Source organism: Sesamum indicum, linkage group LG2 (genome assembly GCF_026168435.1).
Source record: "Sesamum indicum cultivar Baizhima isolate 11 linkage group LG2, ASM2616843v1, whole genome shotgun sequence".
NCBI classification, from domain to species: domain Eukaryota; kingdom Viridiplantae; phylum Streptophyta; class Magnoliopsida; order Lamiales; family Pedaliaceae; genus Sesamum; species Sesamum indicum.
In genome coordinates this window covers 1,006,982-1,032,879 of record NC_142658.1, presented here as the reverse complement: position 1 = coordinate 1,032,879, position 25,898 = coordinate 1,006,982, and the positions used below count along the sequence as shown (strand labels likewise).

General features: G+C 35.4%; 4 protein-coding genes across 4 annotated transcripts; 3 read left to right on the top strand and 1 right to left on the bottom strand.

The window, feature by feature from the left end:
• The first annotated feature begins 7,205 nt into the window (after positions 1-7,205).
• On the top strand, positions 7,206-11,027 carry LOC105176216 (sucrose transport protein SUC2). Its single transcript, XM_011098947.3, has 5 exons — positions 7,206-7,779; positions 7,893-8,657; positions 10,096-10,159; positions 10,246-10,289; positions 10,603-11,027. Exons 1-5 carry the CDS (start codon positions 7,312-7,314, stop codon positions 10,780-10,782), a joined length of 1,521 nt encoding a protein of 506 aa, XP_011097249.1. The 5' UTR covers positions 7,206-7,311; the 3' UTR covers positions 10,783-11,027.
• Positions 11,028-11,507: 480 nt separating this feature from the next.
• On the top strand, positions 11,508-13,907 carry LOC105176204 (sucrose transport protein SUC2). Its single transcript, XM_011098937.3, has 4 exons — positions 11,508-13,056; positions 13,140-13,203; positions 13,317-13,360; positions 13,441-13,907. Exons 1-4 carry the CDS (start codon positions 11,818-11,820, stop codon positions 13,591-13,593), a joined length of 1,500 nt encoding a protein of 499 aa, XP_011097239.1. The 5' UTR covers positions 11,508-11,817; the 3' UTR covers positions 13,594-13,907.
• A 2,097-nt stretch (positions 13,908-16,004) lies between these two features.
• On the top strand, positions 16,005-22,076 carry LOC105176196 (alpha/beta-Hydrolases superfamily protein). Its single transcript, XM_011098928.3, has 14 exons — positions 16,005-16,508; positions 17,125-17,214; positions 17,297-17,358; positions 17,891-17,997; positions 18,233-18,322; positions 18,705-18,827; positions 18,912-18,989; positions 19,321-19,406; positions 19,572-19,620; positions 20,218-20,274; positions 20,385-20,515; positions 20,608-20,691; positions 21,282-21,351; positions 21,498-22,076. Exons 1-14 carry the CDS (start codon positions 16,249-16,251, stop codon positions 21,933-21,935), a joined length of 1,725 nt encoding a protein of 574 aa, XP_011097230.1. The 5' UTR covers positions 16,005-16,248; the 3' UTR covers positions 21,936-22,076.
• Positions 22,077-22,218: 142 nt separating this feature from the next.
• On the bottom strand, positions 22,219-25,805 carry LOC105176187 (GRAS family protein RAM1-like). The gene is made up of 2 exons (XM_020691836.2): positions 25,264-25,805; positions 22,219-25,173 (listed from the first exon to the last, which is right to left on the bottom strand). The coding sequence occupies exon 2, from the start codon at positions 23,668-23,670 to the stop codon at positions 22,297-22,299; it is 1,374 nt and encodes a 457-aa protein (XP_020547495.1). The 5' UTR covers positions 23,671-25,173; positions 25,264-25,805; the 3' UTR covers positions 22,219-22,296.
• Between the last annotated feature and the right edge of the window lie 93 nt (positions 25,806-25,898).

Below are 25,898 nucleotides of genomic sequence, written 5' to 3'. Positions count from 1 at the left end.
CGTTTTCTATATTCTTTTCTCACTCAGGTTGCATGCTTTGACAAGAACCTCTGTCAAGGTTTGGTTTCTCGGCCTGGAGTTTCGTGTACTTCTTCGGCTTCTGGTAGGCAAATTCTATGCCCACAATGGGATACTTCTTCCGCTTGTTGGGGAAATAATATCCCTTATAATTGTTACATGATTGATCCCTCTCTTTGAACTGTATACCAAAATCAACGGGGGGCCAGTTGGTAACACACGATTCTTCAACTGTACACGCAAGACCAAGTTGGTAAAACGTTCTTCTTGAACAGTAGGAGCAAAATCAATGGGAGGCGGTTGGTAATGGAAAGCTTAAAGTAATAACTAAAATTATTCTCAATATTGGGGTTGGAATATGATTTAATTGAGTATCTCCTTTTCCCCATCTCCTCATGTCCAAAAGATGGGTATCTGCAATGAACTCTATTCCATGGTCTTTTCAGTTATCAGAAAAGGGCCAAAAGAAGGCAAAATCATATTCCCCCACACAAGAAAAAATACAGAATTTAGTATGTGATATGACTGGTAATGCTCCCTCTGAGATGAGAACCCCACCTCACGCTGTGGAAGATGACAAAATCTTCAGAAATGACTTCAATCTTCACTCATCATCAAACTACCAAAATATTCTTGTATATATAATGGGTGTTAACATCAAATAATGCAGCTCCCACTGTAACAATAATGTTCAAATTCTATTGTCCTACTGTCTTGATTCATGTTATTTGATATTTTTTTACACGAAAGAACGAGCAAAATGGTTTCCGGTATTGATAGAGAGTGGACATATTGGTCTAAGGGTATAAAAGGAATTCACTTACGAATTGATTGGAACAAAACTGCACAATCAGATCGAAACCAATACCTCATAGAGTTTCTCTTCAACTATGAACGGAAAGAATGAAAGAGAGACGGTATGCTAATTCCTTATCTGCAAATCAGCAAACCCAAACATACGATTAGGACATGCACGTCTTTATTTTGACCATAGGCCAAACAATGGAGTTCCCCTACTGTTACCTTTCCGATAAAAAAAGCCGATATCGCTCGTGCAAGACGGCTCATATTATTCATTCATCAGCAAGCATATGAAAAAAAAAAAAAAAAAAGGATAAAAATAAGATTCAAATACTTGTGATTATAAATACAATAAACTTATAAATTTATTAATATCTCAAAGTCATAAATAAAATTCACTTACAAATTATGAAAAGTGACGTCATCATGACTCAATTGCTACCCCACATCAAGAGCGGGTATAGGGGTAAATTCGACATTTGTGCCAAAAAGTAATGATGCAGTTGGTGTTGGGTTTTTGTTTGCGTGAGCAATTCAAAATTGACTTCTCTTGTCCTTTGGCTAACAAAGGTTGACTTCAGTCAACGTCACGTCGTGTCAAATTCAAACCTAAATATATTTAAAATAATTATTGAGTGTAATATTTTTTTTTAAAGAAAGTAGATTTTGTTCACACTCTTTAGTTAGGACACAGAAATTTTTAAATAAAAAAATTTTTATTTAAAAATTGTAAATTAAAATTTACTCCCTATTATGGAATTAAAAGGAAATAATCCTCTCTAAATTAAAAATTAATAATAACTTAATTATTCAAACTTTGATACGTAAAGTGATGTAAAAATATAGGAATTTTGGAATTTGTACGAATAGCTTAAGTAGTTGAGACGTTTTAATTTCTTTTGAATAAAGGTGGATATCTAACTCTACGTAAATTCAATAAATATATATATATATATATTGTTTGAAATATTTTGAACTCGTTTATTAAAAAGAATATTACACTTTACGAAAAATCAAATGTTATTAATTGTGTGATACTTTTGTCTAATTCATGTCAGTATATTTATTTATTTATTTTGTATTACTAATAATCAGAACACATTCGTCGGGTTTATATAGATTAAAATTTCTATTTTAATTATTTAATTAAATTAAATTATAAATTTTAAGTGGTACAAGAATTATTATTTTAAAAATAATAGTATAGATAGAATAAATTATTAAATTTTATTAATATATTTTGTATGTAATTAAAATGAATGTTGAAGAACATAAAGGTAGGCAGAACGAGTGAGGTGTGACATATAGCCTATATTTAGGGTGCAGTTGTACAGTGTCAGTCTGTAACATTTCTACAATTATTACGTATTCATTGTTTCAGTCTTTGAAGTGCTCAAATTTTACACCCCATAATGACGCTACCTCTCCCTCTCCCACTCCCTTCTATAATCATTTTTTTTATATTATAAAAATAATTTTATTCTTCTCCGTTCACGTTTAGTGTAATTATATATAAATTTTTATAATTTAATAAATTATATTTAGTATTTTTAAAATTTAATTTTTTAATAAATAATTTTTTTTATTAGTTAAAATTTATTAAATTTTATTTATATTAATAAAAAAGATAAAAATTTATATTTATTTATGATCGACTTGTTATTAATTTAAAACAGATTAAATAATTTTTTTTATGATCAAATTATCTTATACATCTTCATATGCTAACTAATGAATGTGAGGAGGTAGATTTTGATAGTTATAAAGATAGTTTAGCCAGAAAAAAATATATTTGATCGATAATAAATGAATCCAGGGTAAATATTAATTTTTATTTAATCTTTTTGTTACTAGCGACAAATTTATGATTTTTGACTGACGAATGAACCTATTTATTAAACGAAAATAAATTTTTTAGAGATACTAAACATAATTTTTAAACCATAGAGAATTTATATGTAATTAACCAAACATCAGGCGAGAAAAATATAATTATTCCTATTATTTATATATCTTGTAATTAATTTTGCTTATATTCAATTCATACTATGAATCTATGTTGTTACCAATACATGATCGCTTCACATCATTATTAAAAAAATAGATTTTTTTTAAAAATTAATTATTATGATAAAAAAATATTAATTAATTATATCATAATAAATAATGATTAACCATGATCAAAATTTAGATTTTTTATATTAAATTTATTTGATCATAATAGATAGTATTCATTTATCGTAATTTTTAAAATCATATTAATTTATAATGTATTTCAAAGGTATTTAATTTATCTCGCCCAAAATGCCTCTTACCTCATTAAAAAAATATTGCTATTTCACATGCGACAGTATTTCTTTTTTTGGGTAAATGTAAGTTTCATTGATAAAACAAGATCGTACAGTACAACAGTACTCAACTGGTGGTTTCTCCCTCGACAGGCCAAGGGATACGCCATAATCTATATAACGCACATGAACTAACAGAACGAGATAAATTAACACTGATAATCATCTGTCTAATATCTTCTACAATAATAGTGGCTATTATATTCGGTGGTCGCTCCGTAAGCTCAAATCGTCTCGAATTTCGTTCCCTCCAAATGTGGTAAATGCAAGCAGCCAGGAGTGCACGATAAGCCAAGTTAATGATATGTTTTCCTCTCCATTTCCTTGCAGCCCACTCAACGTCCCGTGACCACTCTTTATTAGGCAATAGTATTTCATAATTTTCATAAAATTTTAAGAATTAAATAAAATATTTTGCAAACTGATCATGATTTATATTGCTCACTCAAACTCGATATTACATAGTTAGCACGCGCATACAAAAACTTAGTATTCAACAGTTAAAAATTCCAAATTAATTTAAAATAATATCTTACCTAACAGAATTCGACTCAACTCGATACGTTCACGACTCTACCTGTAACAGAGCAAATATATTCCAACTTCTAGACATTAAAAGTGTCGTGACCAAAACTAATTGGCTACACTAAATTGGAGCACTAATGACATCATTATAAGTAATAATAAACTATAGGTTAAAATTAAAATGGATACTCCACTTTAATTTATACCACCTAGGTAGTAATAATTGTAGGACATGCAATGGATATAAGCATAAATGGAATTATTCCAAAATCTAATATTAAACATTAATTATAGGGAGAGAGGGGCAAAAATAGCATGATGTCGGTGGATTAGATAGCACAGAATTTGGTCACTTTTTATCCAAACAAAAATGCTGATTCTAATTAAATATCCACCATTCCTTTTCTATTCATATAAAACTAGTTTTATTCTTCTATATATATATATATATTTATTTATTTATTTATTTAGACCAATTAAATTTTTACAAATAATGTAGGATTATATATATAGGGTCAATTATACTTAATTAGATTCCTCTAAAAATGTGAAATTACACTTTCCTCCTAAAAAATTTTAAAATTACACTTACACTTCCTCCAAAAATTCTTCATTTACAATGACCTCCTTTTCTTAGATTTTGAAAAAAAAAACGCTAACGTATATGAACAAAAAAGTTTACATGAATTTTAAATTTTTATCCATTATTTAATATTTTTATACTTATAAATATATAATATATATATATGAAGTGAAGTTAATATTATTATATTTATTTTTCTTATAAGTATAAACTTATTACATGAAAATGTTAAATGAGAGGTCAAATTGAAAATTTATATAGTTTTTTTGCTATCGTAAATATTCTTGGTCCGAACCATAACGAAAGCGAGTCGACGTAACGATGAATTCTTGAAAGGGGTGTAAGTATAATTTTAATTTTTAAAAAATATTATATAATTTTATATTTTTTTAAAAAAAATTATATGTAACTAACCTGTATATATAATAAAAGAAAGATATAATCATAAAAATTGCAAGTATTAGACTTTAGTGTATTGGGAGGAAAAGAATGGAACCTTATGACATGGTAGTCACTTGGTTAGGCAAAACTATTCTCTTGGAATATGTATGTAAACTTTATACTCATTACTTTTTCATATATCTATATATTAATTGGAACTAGTGATGTTTGTGTAATTGAACTCCAAATTTTTATTTTTTAGGTTTTATTATAATGATTAGTGAATGTTTATTATGTTAATGATTTTGGGGGTAGTGTTAGTTGTGAGTGTTTTGTAATCATTTCCAATTTATAAATGTAATAATGAACTTTGTAAAGTTGCAAAATGGGACTTTTGGCCAACTTGCCTTCACAAAATATGTTCTTTCTAAGTCAAATTGTAATAAATTATTGAAAAAATAATTATTTCAAAATTAATTTATTTGAAATGAAATTATTTATAGTCTATGAGACCTGATTTAAGCAGCAAAATTCTTGATTATGGGTTTGAGCCCTGCTAATATGTGACCGTCGGTCTATTTTAATATTAGTTTAAATTAATTGTTGGTGATTGAAATTTATGATGTAATTAATTCTAATAAATGAAATTCTTCAAAACCAAATGTTTAATGTTTTTTCATAAATTACAAAAACAGCCCATTAATTTCTTCAAAGTCACTAGAATTTGAAATCCTATTAGATAAATATCGTGGTCTAAATTAAAATGAATTAAGAAACGTGAGTTACTTCTAATCCACGAGTTAATTAGTGGATTAAAGCAATGATAGGAAGTATTATCTATATTAATATCAAAAGAAAAGTCATTCCATACTCACAAACGGTGGTTAATGATACCGCAGCATCATTTTGTGTGAAGTAAAAAAATATCCTTTATGATAAAGTAACTAACTTATTCGGCTTTTCAAAATCTACATTAATTGATAAATTATTATTTTTTCTTTATTTCTTTTTGTTAATATAATGCATTAGTTTATATATTTTACTCTTATTTATAATATATTTTAAAGCGTGAGAAATTATTTATTATATGCACGTTGGAACGACGTGGCATAACAACTAATATTAAAAAAAAAAATAAAAGCCTCTCCACACTCACAAATGACAGTTAATGATACCGCCACACCCTTTTTTTGTGAAGTAAAAAATGCCCTAATGATAAAATAACTAACTTATTCAACTTTTCAAAATTTATATTAATTAATAAAATAATATTTCTCTCTTGTTTTTTTTATTAATATAATGTACTGGTTTGTATATTTTTTATTTTTATTTATAATATATTTTAAAACATAAAAATTATGTATTGTATGCACAGAGAAATAATGTGCCACAACATCTAGTATATAAAATGCATAGTCAAACCCTTGTCAAAAACTAATTGAATAAATCCATAGCAACTTTACTTTTCGTAGTCAAAAAAATTCATGATAGCCAAAATGATGCTGCACAAAAGAAATCATGCTTCTCAACTCTCACCAAATTTAATTATTTTTTATAGATTATGAAAAATATATAGTTTTTCTTTTTCTCTTTTAATTTAAAGTATGTCTAAATCGCATCTAATTACACAAGTTAACAAAATAATAACTTTATGTAATGTTTAATTACGAGATTAGTGACTCAAATTAATGATGTGTGGAAGTACGAGGTGTCAAAGAACTCTTTTTCAATAACTAAGGAACTTACACGTACGTAATCATCATACCCAAAATCATATCTTGATTTGCACAAGTCAACTCTTACCAAATTAATTTAAACTTTGGAATAAATTACATAAAATAATGATCATTTTATCCTAAACACTTGCCTAATCACATATTAATTGATTTTCATAATCAAACAATTTTGTCAATCATAATAAAAACAAATCACCAAATAATCTGTTTTTTTCGTTATAATCAAATAATTTTTCATGTCATGATAGCCAAAATACAAGAATTCAATTTTAAATTTGACACGATAAAAGAGCGTATTAGATTAAGATTAATATGAAAAAAATATCGAAATCTATACAAAATTATTTGTATATAGTTCATACAAGTATCCGAGTTTACTACAAATGTTTTAATATTAACAAGAAAGAAACACTTAATCTAATGTTTTTTTAAAGAAAAATTGACAAAATGTAAGTATAGGAAACTAAAATATTTCTAATTAAATCAAGTATGTGTGGGATTGTGAATGCGACGTTTGTTGCAAGTATGCAAAAACAAGTAAAGATAAACCCAAATCTAAATGCCCACCCCCCAATCACCCCCTCCCCCTCCTATTAATTTTAGCCTAACCCCAATTAGATTTTCTTACCTCAAATTTTAAAAAGCTGCAAAAATATTCAATTTATTAAACCTTACATCGACCCTAAATTTCAACCTTTTCTTCTTTTACTTTTTCCACAAAATCCCATATGGATAAGGCCCCCCCTACCCCACCCCACCCCCCACTTTCCTTCCCCGCCAAAACCATTATAAATACCCCCATATCCCATTCCCATTTCAGTACTACTCCAAAAGTCCTGAGCCCCTCTGCATGTAGATATATACATACACAGAGATACAAAGAGAAGGTGAGGTCGACCAAACTTATACAGACAGCTTCATGGAGGTTGGGGGTGAAGTGAAAAACAATGCCCCGTCGTCCTTCCAGCTACAGCAGCCGCCTACGCCGGCGGAGCCGCTGCGGAAGATCATCCTCGTGGCTGCGATAGCCGCGGGGGTGCAATTCGGGTGGGCACTGCAGCTCTCCCTTTTGACTCCTTACGTGCAGTTACTGGGCATACCCCACGCTTGGGCGGCCTTCATTTGGCTGTGTGGCCCCATTTCTGGTTTGTTAGTCCAGCCCATAGTCGGCTACTACAGTGACAACTGTACCTCCCGGTTTGGGCGGCGCCGACCATTCATCACCGCCGGTGCCGGCCTTGTTGCGGTGGCTGTCTTTCTTATTGGTTTCGCTGCTGATTTGGGACATGCGGCGGGTGATTCTCTTGGCAAGGGTCCGAAGCCTAGGGCTATTGCTGTTTTCGTGGTTGGGTTTTGGATTCTAGATGTTGCAAATAACATGTTGCAGGTAATTATACGTACAAAATCATGGGGGAGAATTCGGTTATTTTTCGAGCTGGTTAGGTTAATTGGATTCTGATTGTTCCCCCCTTCCCCTTTTTCTTTTTGGTGTTTTTGCAGGGGCCGTGTAGGGCATTTTTGGCTGATTTATCCGGCGGAAATGCGAGAAAAATGAGCACCGCTAATGCTTTGTTCTCCTTTTTCATGGCGGTCGGCAATGTTCTAGGCTACGCCGCGGGTTCATACACCAGCCTATACAAGATCTTCCCATTCTCCAAAACCGAAGCCTGCGACTTGTACTGTGCGAACCTCAAGAGCTGTTTTTTCATCTCCATAGCTCTTCTGTTGACTATGACAGTACTCGCACTCACCATTGTTCGTGAAACCGCACCCGCCGCCGCGCCGGAACAGACGGCAGTGGCTAAGAAGGGGAAGATTCCGGTGTTTGGGGAGTTATTCGGTGCGCTGAAGGACTTGCCCCGGACGATGTGGATTTTGCTGCTGGTGACGTGTCTGAATTGGGTTGCTTGGTTCCCTTTCCTGTTATTCGACACTGATTGGATGGGAAGGGAGGTGTACGGAGGTGAGGTGGGGACAAAGCTGTACGATCATGGAGTACGCGCCGGTGCATTGGGGTTGATGATCAACTCTATAGTCTTGGGCTTAGCTTCCCTTGGGGTTCAATTCTTGGCGCGTAGGCCTCGCCGGGTGAAGAAATTGTGGGGTGCGGTCAACTTTTTGTTGGCAATTTGTTTGGCCATGACTGTTTTGATCACCAAGTTAGCGGAGCGCGGCCGGCCGGCCTCCGGTGCCACTGCACCCCCGGCGGTGGGTATAAAGGTTGGAGCTTTGGCCCTTTTCGCCGTCCTTGGCATTCCTCTAGCAGTGAGTACTCTTAATCCAATCGATATTTTCAAATCAAGAATAAATTACATACCTCAAGTGCTATATTTGTTTTAGACAACTTTAGTCCTAAAATTTCATAAAATACATACAATTAAAATCCCGTTATATATAATTCTCACATAAAAAGATAGATATAAAAATTTATCATGCTAAAATTATGTCTATTTTAATTTTTTATGCGCAAATTATTATAAGATTTGGAGTGTGAACACTAGAAAAAAGTTCATTAATAGATTTGGCAAATAATTGGGTGTGGAGTAGAAGAGAGTTTTTGGAGATAATGCTCAAATTTGGCAAATAGCTAAAGATCCCAACAAGAAAAGGTTGTGTTGTTTTGGTTGTTTCTAAATATTGTCAAAGCATCCCATCTATAGTTTGGCTCAATGCTTAAGCAATTCAAACATCTATCCGTGTTGATTTGGTTCTTAATAGGCACTTGTCAATTTTTTCATTAGGCCACAATGTACAATAATGTGGAGCAGATAAGAGCGAATTGCTTTTAATTTCCCTCTTTTGGGTTGGGAAAAAATAGCAATAACTATAGTTTTGGCACTATATTAAATTATTCTTGAGATAGATTCGAATTCAAAGAAACATATAAAATGCAATGCAAATTTGTTATCATAAGATAAACAATAAATTGTCATTCATATCATTAATCTCATATAAATGTCATACATATATTAGAATTGTTGTGTGTGAGTGTGTGTTTTAATTATTAAATATGTATCCAAGAAATATCGTACCTACAATTATACAGGTATTCACACATCATAAATTAATCCCAAATACAAAGACAATAACCAAATTTGGTAGTATAGCTGCCTGCCCAAAAAGTAATAATTAGGTCCCGTTTGGTTATCATGATGAAGATATTGTCAAAAGCAAGTTTATCTACAGTTGCGCACATGCTAAGGCACATTGAATGTCCTCTTGTAATGATGGGTGTTGTGGTACTTGGCAAGACTTCATTCCACAAAAGATACACATGTTGATTTTATTAAAAGAAAGAAAAAGAAGAAGAAATAGAGAGAGATGCGCATGCACAAAATTCCATTTTGCTTTCCTTGTTGTTGGGGTACATGGTGGTTGATTGAGTTGTTGACTTTGGTAAAAAAAAGTGGTATGTCCAGCACCACTGGTAATGAATGGAAGAACCACTTCTTGAATAATTCAGATTTATTTCCATAGAAATCATCATTGATCCCGTAATTGCTTTTTAAATAGATTGTTTATTGGCGAATAAGCTGTTGAATGCACTTTGCTTTCTGGGGCCCTCCATCACGGTGTTTCTGTTTCATCATGTGGAGCCAGCCTTGTCTGCTCATCAAGATTGGCTGATTGATTATTCATAGTATTATTACCAAATTGACTTATAACCTCCTGCTCTAAAACACCACTTATTTCTCTTGTTTAGGTAACTTACAGCATCCCATTTGCTTTGGCTTCCATATTTTCCAGTAATTCTGGTTCAGGACAAGGTAAAAAGTTCAAATCTTTTTTCTATTAAATAAAGATTCTTTTCAGTTTATTGTTCTGAGCTGATTGTGATGAATCACATGGTCAGGTCTGTCGCTTGGAGTTCTGAATCTTGCAATAGTCATACCACAGGTAATATTTTATTACCATATTGGCCACAGAGCAGTATGTTTGTCCATAACGGATCAACAGAAATTTCTATTCTCTGTAGATTATGTCAGTGTGGCATGTTTGTCCATTTGACTTTTCTGTCTCCCAATCTCAAAGAATAAAGGTGTATAGAAGAAGAATACACACAAAAAAAGATGCCATCTTATTAGTATGGCATAAAGTTCCCACTTTTAACTTCAACTGGGAAACTGCCAAAGCAAGTAACATGTCAAACAGAGTGATCAGACTGAACTGATTTGTATGTATCTCTGCATTGTTTGTTTGTTTCTTGCAGATGGTGGTGTCTGTGGCTAGTGGGCCATGGGATGAATTGTTTGGAGGTGGTAACTTACCAGCGTTCGTGGTGGGTGCCATTGCAGCCGCGGTGAGTGGTATTTTATCCCTCGTCATGCTGCCGTCACCGCCTGATGATGTTGCAGCAGCTAAGGCTATGACCGTCGGAGGATTTCACTGAAATGTTTACGTCGCATTTAAGTTCTCTTTCCGGGCTTGAAGTTGTTCGCATCTCGTTTTTCTGGGGATTGTAATTTTTGTTGCCCCCCACCCCCGGGCCATCTAGTGCTTTCTTTCTGTCAGAAACTATGGCCAGATTTGTAAACGCTAAGCGTGATATTGGTATGACTGTTAAGTATGGTCTTCCGGGGATGCCTAAACTAGTTTTCTATTTCATTATGAAGGTCTTGAAATCATTTATCCGAATTCCAGAGCAATTACATTTACGTTTGGGACTTTCTTGATTTAAATCTTTACCGTTGTTCTTTTTTCTGATATATGTTCAGCATCTCAATTTGTTCAAAGTCTTGGCATAAGATTCAATTCTTGAGAAGTTAAAAACATATGCTGAATCAAGCCAAGTTGCCAAGATTGCGCAGGCCAACAACATTGATCATGAAAATTGGGATACTTGACATGCTCAGTATTGTTGCGCTTTTAGCTTGATCTTGATCTGCCAAGAGTTTGGCATATGGTATGGACCCTTCTTATATAGAATACGCGCTTGGAGGTTAGAGGTGAAAATTTTGCATCCTTGTAATTGTAATTTAATGGTCCAAAATGAGAAGGGAAAAAGGTTGTTATGACCAAACATTCTAGGAATGACTAGAATTCTTTGGGGGGGCCGGGGGGCGGGGGGCGGGGGGGTGGGGTGGTTGAGAGTAGTTCTGTCGCGATTTTTGATGAAAAGAGGAGAGAATCAGGGAGGACCGTGTTGTCTTTGGACAAGCAAGATTTACGGAAGACTCGTTTTCCTATTTTCCATCCACACAAGAATTCTCCAAATATATGCTCCCATAAGAATTATTGTATTTCTGTTGAGTTGAGAATTTTCTTGATTTACAATCCACCATCAGAAAGAAACGTGCACGCACTCACATAGTAAGACAAGATTTTTTGTCTATCTAGATACGGAGTGTGTGTGCATTCATTTGGTTGGATAATATCTTGGGCTCGTAATATTATTAGCAAAAACCATATTGTTGAGCAAACGAATATGGTTTTCGATGATACTATTGAGTCTCAGATTCCACCTCCTGATGTAAACATCATAAAGAAACTAGCGCTGGTAGCGTCGGTAGCAGTCGGCGTACAGTTCGGGTGGGCGTTGCAGCTGTCGCTTTTGACTCCATACACACAACTCTTAGGCCTGAAACATAAGTGGGTATCCTTAATTTGGCTCTGCGGTCCTATATCTGGTTTGGTTGTCCAGCCAATAATCGGTCACCACAGCGATCGGTGCACTTCCCCTTTCGGGCGGCGACGCCCGTTTCTTGTGTCAGGCACTGTCCTCCTCTCCATTGGTGTCCTGCTTATAGGCTTTGCTGCTGATCTAGGCCGACAGTTAGGTGATTCTCTGGAACCAGGGGTTAAACACGGAGCAATCACAATATTTGTACTCGGATTTTGGTTCCTAGACGTCTCAAACAACATGATTCAAGGTCCTTGCAGAGCCCTTTTGGCTGATGTCTCATGCCAAAATGATGCTTTGGTGACAATAGGGAATGCCATGTTTGCGTTCTTCATGTCTGTAGGAAGCATCTTGGGCTATGCTGCAGGGTCCTATGGGGAAATTCATCAACTTCTGCCATTCACGAGCACTGAAGCTTGTGATCTCAACTGTGCTAATATCAAGACTTGCTTCCTTATATCTGTTCTCCTCACAATATTCATAGTAACAATCGTTGTTGTTTTCGTGGAGGAGGAAAGACTCGATCCATCCTGTCTGCTGTACTGGCAAGAAAATCAGGGTGCAGAAGAGAAGCCCCCCTCGTTTCTCATGCAGATAATAATAGCTGCTAAAAGCACACCAAGGCCAATTTGGATCTTGTATATGGTGACAGCCCTCAATTGGATAGGAATCTTCCCATTTACCCTATACGACACCGATTGGGTTGGCAAGGAAATATACGGAGGACAAGCTATGGGAAGCCCTGAGCAGATTAAGCTGTACAACGACGGGGTCCGTGCAGGAGCATTTGGACTAATGTTTTATGTAGCCGTATTGGGGTTCGTCTCCCTATTCTTGGAGTTGTTGATACGCTTACTAGGCAACGTTAGCCGCCTCTGGAGCATCTGCAATTTCATTGTTGCAATCTGCATGGGAATGACAGTGGTTGTCACCAACATTGCTGAGAATGCTAGAGATGCTAACGGCAATGCACTTGTTCATCCTCCCACTGAAGTTAAAGCATCTTGTTTTGCTATCTTTGCTGTGTTGGGTATACCACAAGCGGTGAGTTCTTATTACTCCCATAACCTACTCTCAACAATAGCTCCTAATTCAAGCCTGACTTTGTGTCGTCTGCAATCTTGCAGGTCACCTATAGCATCCCTTTTGCTCTGGCTTCCATATACTCCAAGGACACCGCAACTGGCCAAGGCAAGTGTTCGACAAGATTAGGCCGTATACGCCTATACTTTCGTCTATGGATCTTTTCTCAGAGCAATGTTCTAACACACCGTTATCGTTCTCCTCTTTTTTTTTCTTTAAAGGGCTTGCGCTGGGGCTTCTCAATCTCGCCATTGTGATTCCACAAGTAAGTTTCATTCCTTTCTCAGCCAAATCTAGTCTGGAATAGAATTAGACCATAACAAGTTCCAAACGTGATGGAAGCAGATAATAGTGAGTCTGGTTAGCGGACCGCTGGATGCATTATTCGGGGGCAGCAATCTACCTGCGTTCGTGTGGGGAGGTATTGCAGCAGCAATTGGAGGCATTGCCGCTTTCAAATTGCCCCCAGCTGAATCGCAAAGCAACATTCAAATATGAAATTTTGTACAGAACATCACCCGATTTTGAAGCATAACTTCACTTTTCAGCATCGAAGTCTTGTAAATTAAAAAATAGTCTAATTCTTCTTTGTTGTGAATATGTTTACATTTGTTTATACCAAAGAGCAATATTTTGGTAGAGTCCAACGTTCCACGTATCAAAACTTATAGTGGCGCGGAACAACTCAACCGAATTTGCAAATGTTGTAAAAAATTTTTTTTTTCCTTTTCTTTTTATTCAATTTTGTTTAATAATAGTCTGTCTTTAAGCTGTACAGAAGTGAAATGTTGACGGAAGGAGAAAGCTTGTTATGTATTGATCTTTATACACTTTTGCCTCTGACACATACCTCTTCCCCTCTCCTGGAAAACTCGGCCGGTTCTTGTTGTTGGCACCATCGGTGGATCATCATTATCGGTTGATTCAAAACGAAAGAAACAGACGACAGTCTTTGTCATTGTTAGAAGTTGTTGTTGCAGTAAATTCCGATGTTACATTCAGCCTAAGATCATGCACTGGATCACATGCTGAGGTGCATGCCATTACCACCACCCGGAAGTAATGAAATGTCATCCATATCCCACATCCCCACCCGTTTCTATTGAATCCATTAACGGACATTTTTTAACTAAATGGGTGTTACAAATGTAAATTCGCTCAACTCACAAGTAGGTGGGCCTTCAGGGAATTCAATTCTATCGGTCCAAATCAGGGGCGCGGGCCGGCCCATTTGCATCAGCCCAACTCCCTTAAAGTAAACGAGCTCCATAGTATATTTTTAACACTCACCAGCTCACGCACACGTACCATAATTGATGTGCTATATACACTTTTTTTTTTTTTTTTGGTAAACGTAATTTTCATTAATAAAAAACACACAATAGTACAATAAAATTCTTTAGTTGGTTTCTCCCTCGACAGACCAAGTAATATGTCATAATCTAAATAAGGCACATATACTAACAGACGTGGCTAGGTTAATATTAAGGATGCGTTGTTTGACATCTTCCACAATAAAAAAGGCCAACGTGACGGGAGTCCTCTCTTCATGCTCAAATCTCCTCAAGTTCCTTGCTATATACACTTCCTTAGGTTTAATCTCGAACCCTCCCCCTCCATCTCTCAATTGTCTTCTTTATTTAAAGGAATTCATTGTAGTTTAAGAAATTACATATAGTATTCTTGATATTGTTTAAACTCAATAAGTAGATCCTTTTATTAGTAAAATTTATTAAATTTGCTGATATCAATAAAAAAATTGAATAAAATTTCATATTTATCCCCAATTGACCTACAGATTTATTGTAAATAAATAAATCCTTTTCTGACAAAACTACATTATAAAATTAAAAGTGCACCCCCTCACATGCATTAATATTTGAGTATGTAAAATGATAGTTCGATAAAAAAAAAAAAAATTTATTTGACCTGCAATAAATTATAATAAATTAATTTAGGGTAAAATATGAATTTTCATTCAATTCTTTTTTTTTAATTGATATAAAAAAATTCATTAAATTTAAATTAATAAATAAATTTATTTATTAAATAAAAATACTAAATATAATTTTTTAAACCATACAAAATATACTTATACTATCCTTGTTTAATTTTTCAATTTTACATGTTGCGCCTATATAAGCTGACACTGTTCCTGTCGTGTTTTAGGCAGAGGAATTCCTCCAAGTCAGCAACTACGCATTTAATGCAGATCATGTTTTTCTTAAGATTTTTTTAAGATAAATTACAATAATCTTTCCTAAAATTTGAAAAATTATAAATATTTTCTTTATATTTGACGAAATTATGTCATTTTTGGATGGAAGTATGAAATTATCAATTTTACCCTTACTGTATTTTTTTTATTTTTTATTTAAGTTTAAAACTTATAAAAAAAATCGAATGATGTGAATAAAAAATTTTAAAAATTATAAAAGAATTATCATTTAGTCCATAATTTTTTTTTAAAAAAAATTATAATTTTTAATCTACAAGAGCATTTTGGATAGAAACCTAACGAATTGGATTAATTGTTGAACGGCCATTAAAATCAGGGAAATATTGGTAATTTTTCAAACAATGATGATGTATTCATAATTATGTCAAACCTAACAAAAGATGGTTGTAATTTACTCTTTTTCTTTAATAATTAAAAGATTCCATTAAAATGAATTATCAAAAAATAATAATTATTGAGCTTCAAGAGCCAATTCATAATTATACTAAATTTTATTGGAGTAGCTGTGGATTAAATGTACTAATTCCATAATTTGTGGAACAAAAAATGTAATATACTTTATCGTATGGTATATAAAATGCAACTTTTCCGGTCTGCTTTTGTTAAGATGGATATTTTTTAAATGAAATTTACATGCGACTTAGGTTCAAACTTTAAATTACAGAACATGAGAAACTGCACCAGGACCTCCACGCCTTTTCTTCTACCATCAACACGTACCTTCGCTGTGTGTCTGCTTGCATTATTTAGTGACATTTATGTGTAACACCAGAAACACAGGAAAACGTTACATCAAGATCTTCGAACTTCCTAACCAATTTCACCGAACCTTTCCCCAAAGACAACTCTAACCCACTCTCTCACTTCTTCAAAATTGCATGTTTTCCTAATCAAAATCGTCACTCATTTGCTCCATGGATTGCTCGGAAGCAATTCTTGAAAAGCCGGCCGTGGCCTACGAATTCCTTTTCAAGTCCGCTTTAGCAATACCCTTATCGCACTATTTGGTGGGGTTGCTTCTCTTGTGCCTTGTTTTACTCTACAATTATTTGGAGTTTCATTTTTTTCAGGATCTTTTTACTGGGTTTCGGGGGGGACCTGTGTTCTTGACGTACAACCCCAGCTCGGAGATTTATCATGGTGTTGTGTCCAAGTGTAGGACGCTTCATGGAAGGTAAGAGTTGCAAAAAGAGCCTCATTTTCATTTGTTCTGTTTTCGGATGTAGTGTTGATGGAGGTGGTTGAAAATGTGGTTGTTTAATAGTTTGAATTGGATAGATATCACAAGGAGAGAAAATAAGCTATTGGGATCTCTGCGGTGCCGAAATCTGATGGCATTTCATCAATAGGTATTTTATATATAGATGGTTTAAGATGCTCAGAGCCCCGTGAAACTACATCTAACTTATTATTTGGTTGGTGGTGGTTAACCGCAAAATCCTCAAGTGAGAAGTTGCTAGCAGAAAAGAACTAGGTGATGAATAAAATTAATGCACAAAACTCGTGGTTTTCCGAAAAAGAATGATTCTTTATGATTCTTGATGGAGTTGATTCATCAAGAATGATTGAATTTCCGGGTTTATGAGCACAATTTGTTTTCAACAAATGCGGTTCTCTCTATGTGGTTGGATGTAGTTGACAGGGAAACAAGGAGTATCTGTATCTATGACATTGCTGAAAGCCACTTCATCGTTGTCTTTATTGATGTTTTATTTGTAATGTCCATTTTATTTAGGTTAATTTTTGATGATATGCTCTCTATATGCTGTTGTAATACTTGAACTGGATAGGTACTTGGCTACACCCTGGCTGTCAAGTCCACATTTCCAAACTTCTTTCGTGAACTTCTTTGGAAGGCCACCAGTGTTTACCTATAGAAGGTGAGGTTTCGTGGAAAAATAAGTTATTTTTCTGATCGTAATTTTGATTATTACCTCTCTGATGTGTCTATATGGTTCTCAGACAGATGTTTCATGCATCTGATGGTGGGATTTTTGCTCTGGATTGGCTAATGCATTCTGATGGTAAGGAGCTTAACTATGGCTGATGCATATAGCTGATACACAGCACACAGGCATACACTGATAGTTTGCAGTAAGAATGTTACGCATAGGTTTAGTGAGTTTCAAAGTATCAGTTGCTTAAATTGCTTGTCTTTCTAAATAGCTGTCCCATAGTACTTTTCATGTTTAATTGCTTACTAGTTTCTCTGGCAAAATCAGACTTCCAAATTTTGAATCCTTTTCGGATTTCTCATTTTTGTATCGCTTACTTATACAGAAACCAATATCTCATGGGTGTTATAGTTTCAAATAATCAATCAGATATTCACAGTATGCATGCTTGTCTAGGATATCAATACTTGAAGAAAAAAGGCATCATATTACCATAATTGTGAAACAATTATGAATCCAAAATATTGTGAAACAATTATTCTATTTCTGTTATTTTACTCCAACTGGCCTTATTTGAGTTCTGTTTCTACAGTAAATTGGAATGTTTGGATTAATCTATTGGTGTTAAATTCCATTTTTTTTTATCTTCTGTTTGCTTTAGTGGCAGTGTCTGAAGCGGCATTTCAAAATAATCATGCCATGAGTAAGGATGATGCAACTCCTATTGTGGTTATGGTCCCAGGACTAACAAGTGATTCGGCTTCTCCTGTAAGCTTAGGATATTGCTGCCAATTGTTACAAGAAGCTTGTGTTCTAATGATCACCGATATTTTTTATTGTCTCCCCTTTGGTTATTAATTTTATTAGTTGCATATCGATGTGAAAAATGTGAAATGACTCCATAAGGCTGTTCTTGCTTCTTTTGTGATAATTAACACAGGTACACAGAATCCTTTTCTTTGTAATGCATTATTATTTAAATGAACTTTTCTGCATGCTGCAGTATATGAAACACCTTGTCTTCTATACGGCAAAACAGGGATGGAATGTGGTTGTCAGCAATCACCGAGGACTAGGTGGTGTCTCAGTTACTGTGAGTACTGAAGACACTGTAAAATTACTTGCACAATATCATTCAGTTTCACTGAAGCATTATTTGTAACTGACAGTTGTCTCTTTGAAAAGTATTGTTTCTAAATATGTGACGGCATTTTATCTTTTGATATGAGCACCTTTCATGTATCTAATTTGGAACTTGAAGTCATAGTATCTATTGGCTAGCCTTCTGACGTATTTGATTGTCTTTTTGTCTTTTTTCCTTGGCTTTCAGAATTTCTTTTTTTTGGTAATTTTCCAGTTGGCAATAAGAATACATGGAACTCTTAATTTTAGCCTATTCGGGTTTCTCACTGAAAATTTGATTTCGGTCAGCCATCCTGTATGTGACTTCAATTTGAATGGTGATATTTCTGCAGTCTGATTGCTTCTACAATGCTGGATGGACCGAAGATGTGCGTGAAGTCATTACGTACCTACATCAAGAATATTCTGCAGCTCCATTGTTTGTTGTGGGAACTAGTATTGGAGCAAACATTTTGGTACAGTAACGCTATATCACTTCCCTCTTTATGAGGCAATAAGAATGTTGGTAACTGACATGCATTTCACATTGTTGGTGCTAGGTAAAATATCTCGGAGAGGAAGGGGAGAATGTTCCGATTGCAGGTGCTGCAGCAGTTTGCTCTCCTTGGGATCTCTTGGTCAGTTTATTGGAATTAGTAGAATTAGGATAAAGGTCTATGAACTGTTTTCGTCAGTGATTATTAGACCCAGTGATACTACTCTGATTGGTAGGGTTCATATGATTTAATGTGCATACTCTGATAAGTTTACTGAGTTGGTACTAGGAAGCACTTCTTCTTTGTGACCGTAGTTGTACACTGTTTAAATATAGATTTTGAAGGTAAGGTAGCTATAAAGCTTTACTTTCTAAGATATGTCTAGTAGCTGCATTGTGAAGTCCTAGCTGCAACATTTTTCTTGTAATATATGTTAATCTGAATTTTCTAACCTCCATTTCTGCATTCCCAGATTGGTTCCAGGTTTATATGCCGAAGGCTTATCCAAAAGTTATATGACAGAGCTCTTACCATTGGTCTTCAAGGTTATGCACAGCTGTACGTTGCATTGCCTATCTTACCTGATTCTTAACAAGATTATTAAATTTTCCAGGGAATTTAAGTCTTTGGGATTCAAACAGATTGAAGGATTCAGATACTGTTTGGGGTATGGTTAAGAAATTTATAAACTTACACATATATTATACTTGTTTCGTGCTGCAGACATGAAACCCGTTATTCTCGACTTGCTAACTGGGATGGTATTAAAAAGGTTAGTTTCCACAGTATGTTCTTTTCTGGGCCTCAACTTGTGTTGTTTGGTTCAGCATTGTCTGGCAAGTGTGCGAATTCTGAGATTTTGCCGGTATTTTCGATTTATAAATTATCGTAGTATTTAGGTTACAACTGAATTTAATATTTGTGCTGTTGATTTAAAGGGAAGTAGTTGCTGAAACCCAAAGTATCTTTTTCACGAGTCTTGTTCTTCTATATTTCTCATGGTTCATCTTGCAAGAATTTTTCCTGGTTGGATTTGTTCTGTACAAAATTAATGGCTTCCACACCTAGCTTCAGCAGAATTCTGGGCTTCCTTGTCTTTTCAAAATGAAACATTTATTGTATGTCAAAAATAGTTCTTTCTGTTTCTACTTTAATGATTTTTACAAAGATTATGTAAGTATATATTGTTCTGAACGTTTCTTCCAGTTAGAATCAGGGTTTGAATTGGGCTCTTTTTGTTGCAATCTTGTGTGATCGCATCATAGAGCATTGGTTTCCTCTGTTGACATTTTTTGTTCCATAATTTAGTGAATATGGTAAAGATGTCTTGCTTCCTGGGCACTAACAAATTTCATTATGCTTTCTGCAGTCACGCTCTATTCGAGATTTTGATACCCATGCCACATGTCTTGTCGGGAACTATGAGGTACCATCTCTCTTAAAATTTTCAAAGCATGTCAAAGATACTTCCTCTCCTCCGAACTCTGGATGCAGACTGTATCATTAACATACTGAAACATCTCTTCTTTCTCCAAGACCGTGGATACATACTATAGGCGATGTAGCAGTTCATCCTTCATCGGGCAAGTTTCAGTCCCACTCCTCTGCATAAGTGCATTGGACGATCCAGTGTGCACGAGAGAAGCCATTCCTTGGGATGAATGCCGGTACTGTTTCTTATCTTGACAACAGAGAAGTGTTAAATCCCTTTCTCTCATTTTACTCGGTATGCTTAGTAATACTAATTTTTTTGTTGCAGAGCAAACAAAAATGTTGTCTTGGCTACAACGCAACATGGTGGACATCTGGCTTTCTTTGAAGGCCTAACTGGATCTGGCCTGTGGTAATTAATTCTTTCAACCTGACAATTTTGTTTCCATGATACACCTTAGCTTCTCCATGTTGCAGATTGTGCATTGAGAGAACATAAAATTTTGTCAAAATCATCTTCTTCTGCCTAAACATCATCCGTCATGCTTAAGTTTTGATGTCTTTTACTTTAGGCATTTCACCACTTGCTGATATTTCATCTTGGTTAGGATGCTTTTACTGTGGAATGAAGTATATAATATATGTAATGCATCAAACTAAGTGTCACTCTTTCCAAATTCAAATTGAAGCGAACTTGCATTATGTTACTAGGTATGTAATGGAACTGAAAGAAACTCAATTCTCCTTCTTGATGAGATGCAACTTTTCCATATGAACATGGCGATTATTCTTATTACTCTGTAGAGATACAACATAAGGATAAAAGTGAAATTAGGTTGATGTATCATAAATATAAGGTGAAGACAGTGTTTCATCACTCACATGGATTTGAATACAGATTCAAACTCTTGGAACCGTGCCTTTGATTTAAACTAATTCACAAAGTGTGACAACTACAAGAATCTGGCACGTATCTGAATTCAATTTTGCTTTATTCTTCAGGTGGGTGAGAGCAGTTAATGAATTTCTTGCAGCTTTACTTGCAAGTCCTTTCATGCATACACAAAAGAAGGTGCAAATCGTTTTCATTTCCTTACTTCCCTGTTCATGGGACAGTTTCCTAGCACATTATGCTGTTGTCACTGAGGACACACATACCAACTCATAATTTCTATGGCGGTTTAACCACATAATTAATATGTCATCCTGTTATTGCAGGCGGAAAGTCTTGCGCCTCATTCTGCACTTACACAATCTTCTATCGATCAAGGCCCATATCTTAATGTAGCCGATGGAATGGTGGCTGCAATGGTCAATGAGCGAACAGATGGTGCCATCAATGAGACGGCTGAAGAGAACAAAGATCATGGCCAGACTAATCAAATAGCTTCCGGTACAGAAAACCATCCATTCACCAGTGGTAGAAAATCTAATTCTGCTGTAGATGCCAGTCAAAGCTCTGAAGATGGTGTTGATTCGAAGGGCTCAGGTATTGTTGCGAGGTGCTTATATCAGCTTTCCCGACAAAATAACAAGTCAGTCTGGCTGCTTGCTTATATAGCTATTGTATCAACCTGGCCACTAGTTGGGGCTGCACTTGGTTTTTTCTTCGGGAGGAAGTTGAAAAGAGCCTTGCCAGGAAAACCACCAAAATGATCGACCATAATGCGGCTGTAATATGTACATTTGTCTGTAATATGTAAATTTTAATGCGGCTCTTGAACCATCCCCATAGGTAAAACTTTTGCTTTCTGTTGGTAATAAGCTTCAAGAGATGTCATGATTTAGTTTTTGTTACCTTTTGGTTTCATTTTTCCTATGTTGGAGTCTCGGGAAATAATTGATAGGGAATTTGAATTTCTGGATAAGTGTAGAACAACCACAAAATCATGGCATGTCTTGTTTAGTACAAGAATATCATAAATGTACTATCTCAATATAAGCAAGTCTACTTGCCGCTAGATGAAGTCAGATTTATCAGCAGAAAGAACAAAAGAATATGATAAAAAGGTTTATATCATACATTACAGCACCAAGAAGAGGCTGTTATGAGAAACCTCTCTTGCCATCCTAGAGAAATAGCTTGGCCCTCATCTCTTTCAGAAACTCGGAAACCTGCATCGTTTTCTCCGTCAAATTTTACTGGAGAAGAATGGGTTCTGATCTTCAGCAGCAGTTTTGCCTGCATTACAGACTTTGAGCTTTGTTTAATCCCCAAAAAACCATAACTCTCCATTCTACTTTTCCATGTTTCCATCTTCTCAAATCTTGGACAGCAGTCATTGTCCGCATCATGATTTATCACACACTTAATCACTTTCCCCAGATGGTTCTTCTCAATACTCAACCTCTCAGCACTATCAAGTGGCAGGCAGTCATCCAATGAATCAAATATAGCTGCAAAATAATGTAATGACTCCATGAATCTTGGCAAAAACTTGTGAGTGTCCCTGCTCCCTTCTTGTTCCACCAGAACTACAACAGAAGGACACAGCGAATAGACGTACTTCAATGTCTCTGAGATCTTTGAAGAACTGTTCAATGAATTCAGATGGAATACTAAGTTGACAGCAACTGTTTCATTCTTCTTTTGCTTTGGTTTCACAAGCTTGGAGCCTCTCACCAAGCCATGAAACTCGAAAACTAGATTGCGGAAGCCTTTAGCAAAGCTCACTAGTCTTGATTCAGTTTCTTGAAGTTCCTCCATGCTTCTGCCAAACCCTGTAATCTTGAGCAAGATCCGATTCGTAGTAGTTGCATTTTCTGATAGGGATTGCATGAGAGAGGGCCACTGGAAGCCATAACAGATGTCAAAATCGATTACATGCAAAGCCCTATTGTTAGTATTCCGCTCTTTCTCAAAGGCTTCAAGAATAGCCTGATTTGCTGTGAAATGAGCAAACTGATAGAATGGTGACACCTTATAGAGTTGTGTGAATGCCAAGAACTCTTCATCAGGAGTAGGGATTTTCATTATCATGTCATAGAACGGTGATTTCCGAGTGAGGAGCTTGGCCACAAGTCCATCAGCAAAATAGGCAGCAACTCTTTGGACTGAGTCTCCTGTCAAACACACATTTTGGTATAATTCACAAAGGTTTTCGACAGCTCTGCAGATGTTGTTCTCATTCACTGAAGTGGCAGATATGAGCAGCAAATGAATCAAATGAAGTCCTCTTCCATCTGCATGAGTTCCATCTTTTCTCTTGTGATCCAGCTTTAGCATTTGTTCCCTCATTTGAAGGAGGGCAAATATTTTACCTTCATCACAAGTCGAATCCGAGTGATTTGGAGCTTCCCTTCTCTTCCTTTTCCTCTTCCTCTCATGACTGCTATATGTGTCCACAGCAAGTCTGAGGCTCAAGAACTCCTCCTCATCTATTCCCTCCATCCGAAACAAAAAAAATCAAGAGAAAGATTCAGGACGAAAGATGAAAACAAAAAGATGTAGAAATTGCTTTCAACAGAAAGGAACAGAGTGGGAATAAAACTAGGAGGGAAGAAGATTTTCATGTAAGGATACAGCCAAGTTCATTACAAGAGAGATGGAATCAAATCTAGCTTTTTTAACGTAAAAGTTGACAAGAATGATAACTATAAGGTATCTTTCCTGTTTATAAATCAGTGTTCAAGGGTCAAGAATCTGTGAGACTACATTGTTTGAACACTATGAAGAGAGTATTTGTATTTTTGGGCAGTTCGGAGAGGTCAAGAAATGACATATGCAGTCGACAAATTACAGCAAGGAAGAATTTTTGAGCATCCAACCGTCCCAAAATAGACTTTGTCCAACATGCACAAATTTAATCTTATTCAACTTCTAGATTCTTTCTTCTGTGTCAATTAGTATACCTGTTCAGAAAAGAACAAAAGAAGTTGGAATGTGCCATTGAATTCTACATCTTATGTAACAATCTAATTAGAAAAATGTGAGCAAGTTTTTATGTGCTGATACATCAAACAGTGCTTTTCATGCACACACGTATATCTTACTGACCAACTGGTATCTGTTCACATGACTCTGTAAGTCGAACATATTTCAGCAGTTATATTAAATAACTGATTATCCTTAAAATACAAATTAAGGTACTCGTGATCAGCAACATAATTAGAATATACGGTACCTAATGATGTTGATGGAATTCTGTCGTTATCCGGCAACAGAATCATAACTTTTGTCAGTTGATGCTTCAACTTATGTGCTTGGAGGTATATACATATTGTGTGCAAGTAATAGACAAAGCAACCTGAATTCCAGCAAATATTTCAGGCATGTTCTCTGGAGAAACCTTTATTCTAGCTGATCCTTTCCAAGATATGACAAACCGATTGAATACCCTTTTATTCATATAGATCTAAGTATATTACATATCAGATTAAAGATTCAGCAGAAATATCAATGAAATGCGCGTACAGTTGTTTGGCTACAGATCAGACAAACGAGGATGGATGGGTTCTTCGATGAGGCATCTAAGACAAGTTTTCTCGATGCTTACAGTGGAAATTTTTTCTAGCCCACTTGTTTAGTAACATTAGACTCTGCTCAAGAGATCAGAATAGCGTGTAATTCAGGACTGTTTTAGACTTGTCTTCTTCCATTTGTCAGAACTACTTCTCGAAAATTAACTAGCAGACTCCAATTACAGCGATGATCTGAGAGTTGGTAGACGTACTTCCATTGAATATTCCATCATCGGGAGTGCTGTTTGAATGAATCAACTTAACAGCATGCATAGGTTGTCGGCTGCAACACTGAGAATCTTGTTATATTGAGAATATGCACGGGGGCCGCCTAATGAAGCACAAGCCGACAGCCTTGGATGCAATGCATAGTAAAACATGATCGCAGGTACCAATCGGTGTCTCATTTATGTATTTTGCCAATAGTTCTTTTCTGCAACCAAGAAATTGACATATGGCAGAATTCTTGATCATACTCTACCCACTTACACCAGGGAAGAAATCAAGTAGAGACATCCTTTACCTCAGAAAAGGGGATAGAAAGTTCTATTTTGTTGTGCCCACGTTGATTTTGCCAGAGAACTTTGAAGTGGACGTCAAAATTGTCTTTGCCTGCTTTCAATTCTTCTGCTAAAGGGGTTCATTTTCTTTAGTCTCGTCTCAATTCTAAAGGTATTGTATCCCACTATTTTCAACTACAAACTGCCAAAATCATCCAACTCGACATTCAAACGCATCTGCTGTAGGATGCTTCTTGTATAGTTTTTGCATGGAGCTATACTGTAGATGCCTTCAAGCTTATGGTGGAGGGGATCCGAGTCGACTAATCCAAAATGTGGCTTCATGTTGACATAGAATTCATCAAACATGCAATAGGAAGTGTAAATAAAAGAGGGTCATGGTGACAATAGCACAGATGATGACCAGCTCCACACCCAAGTCTAAGTATGGGTATATATTTATCTATAACGAAAGCGAGATAAAAACTGGACCCTGAGTTGATTCTTATGAATCTCACCTCACACCGAGATCTATTGCAATTATTCAATTCATTCAATGATTTTGCACGCCACCGTTACAGGTAAAAACTAGGCAGAGAGGATGCCAGGGAAAAAGAACTGAGGGCACAAAGTTAAGCATACAAACATAATCTCTCCT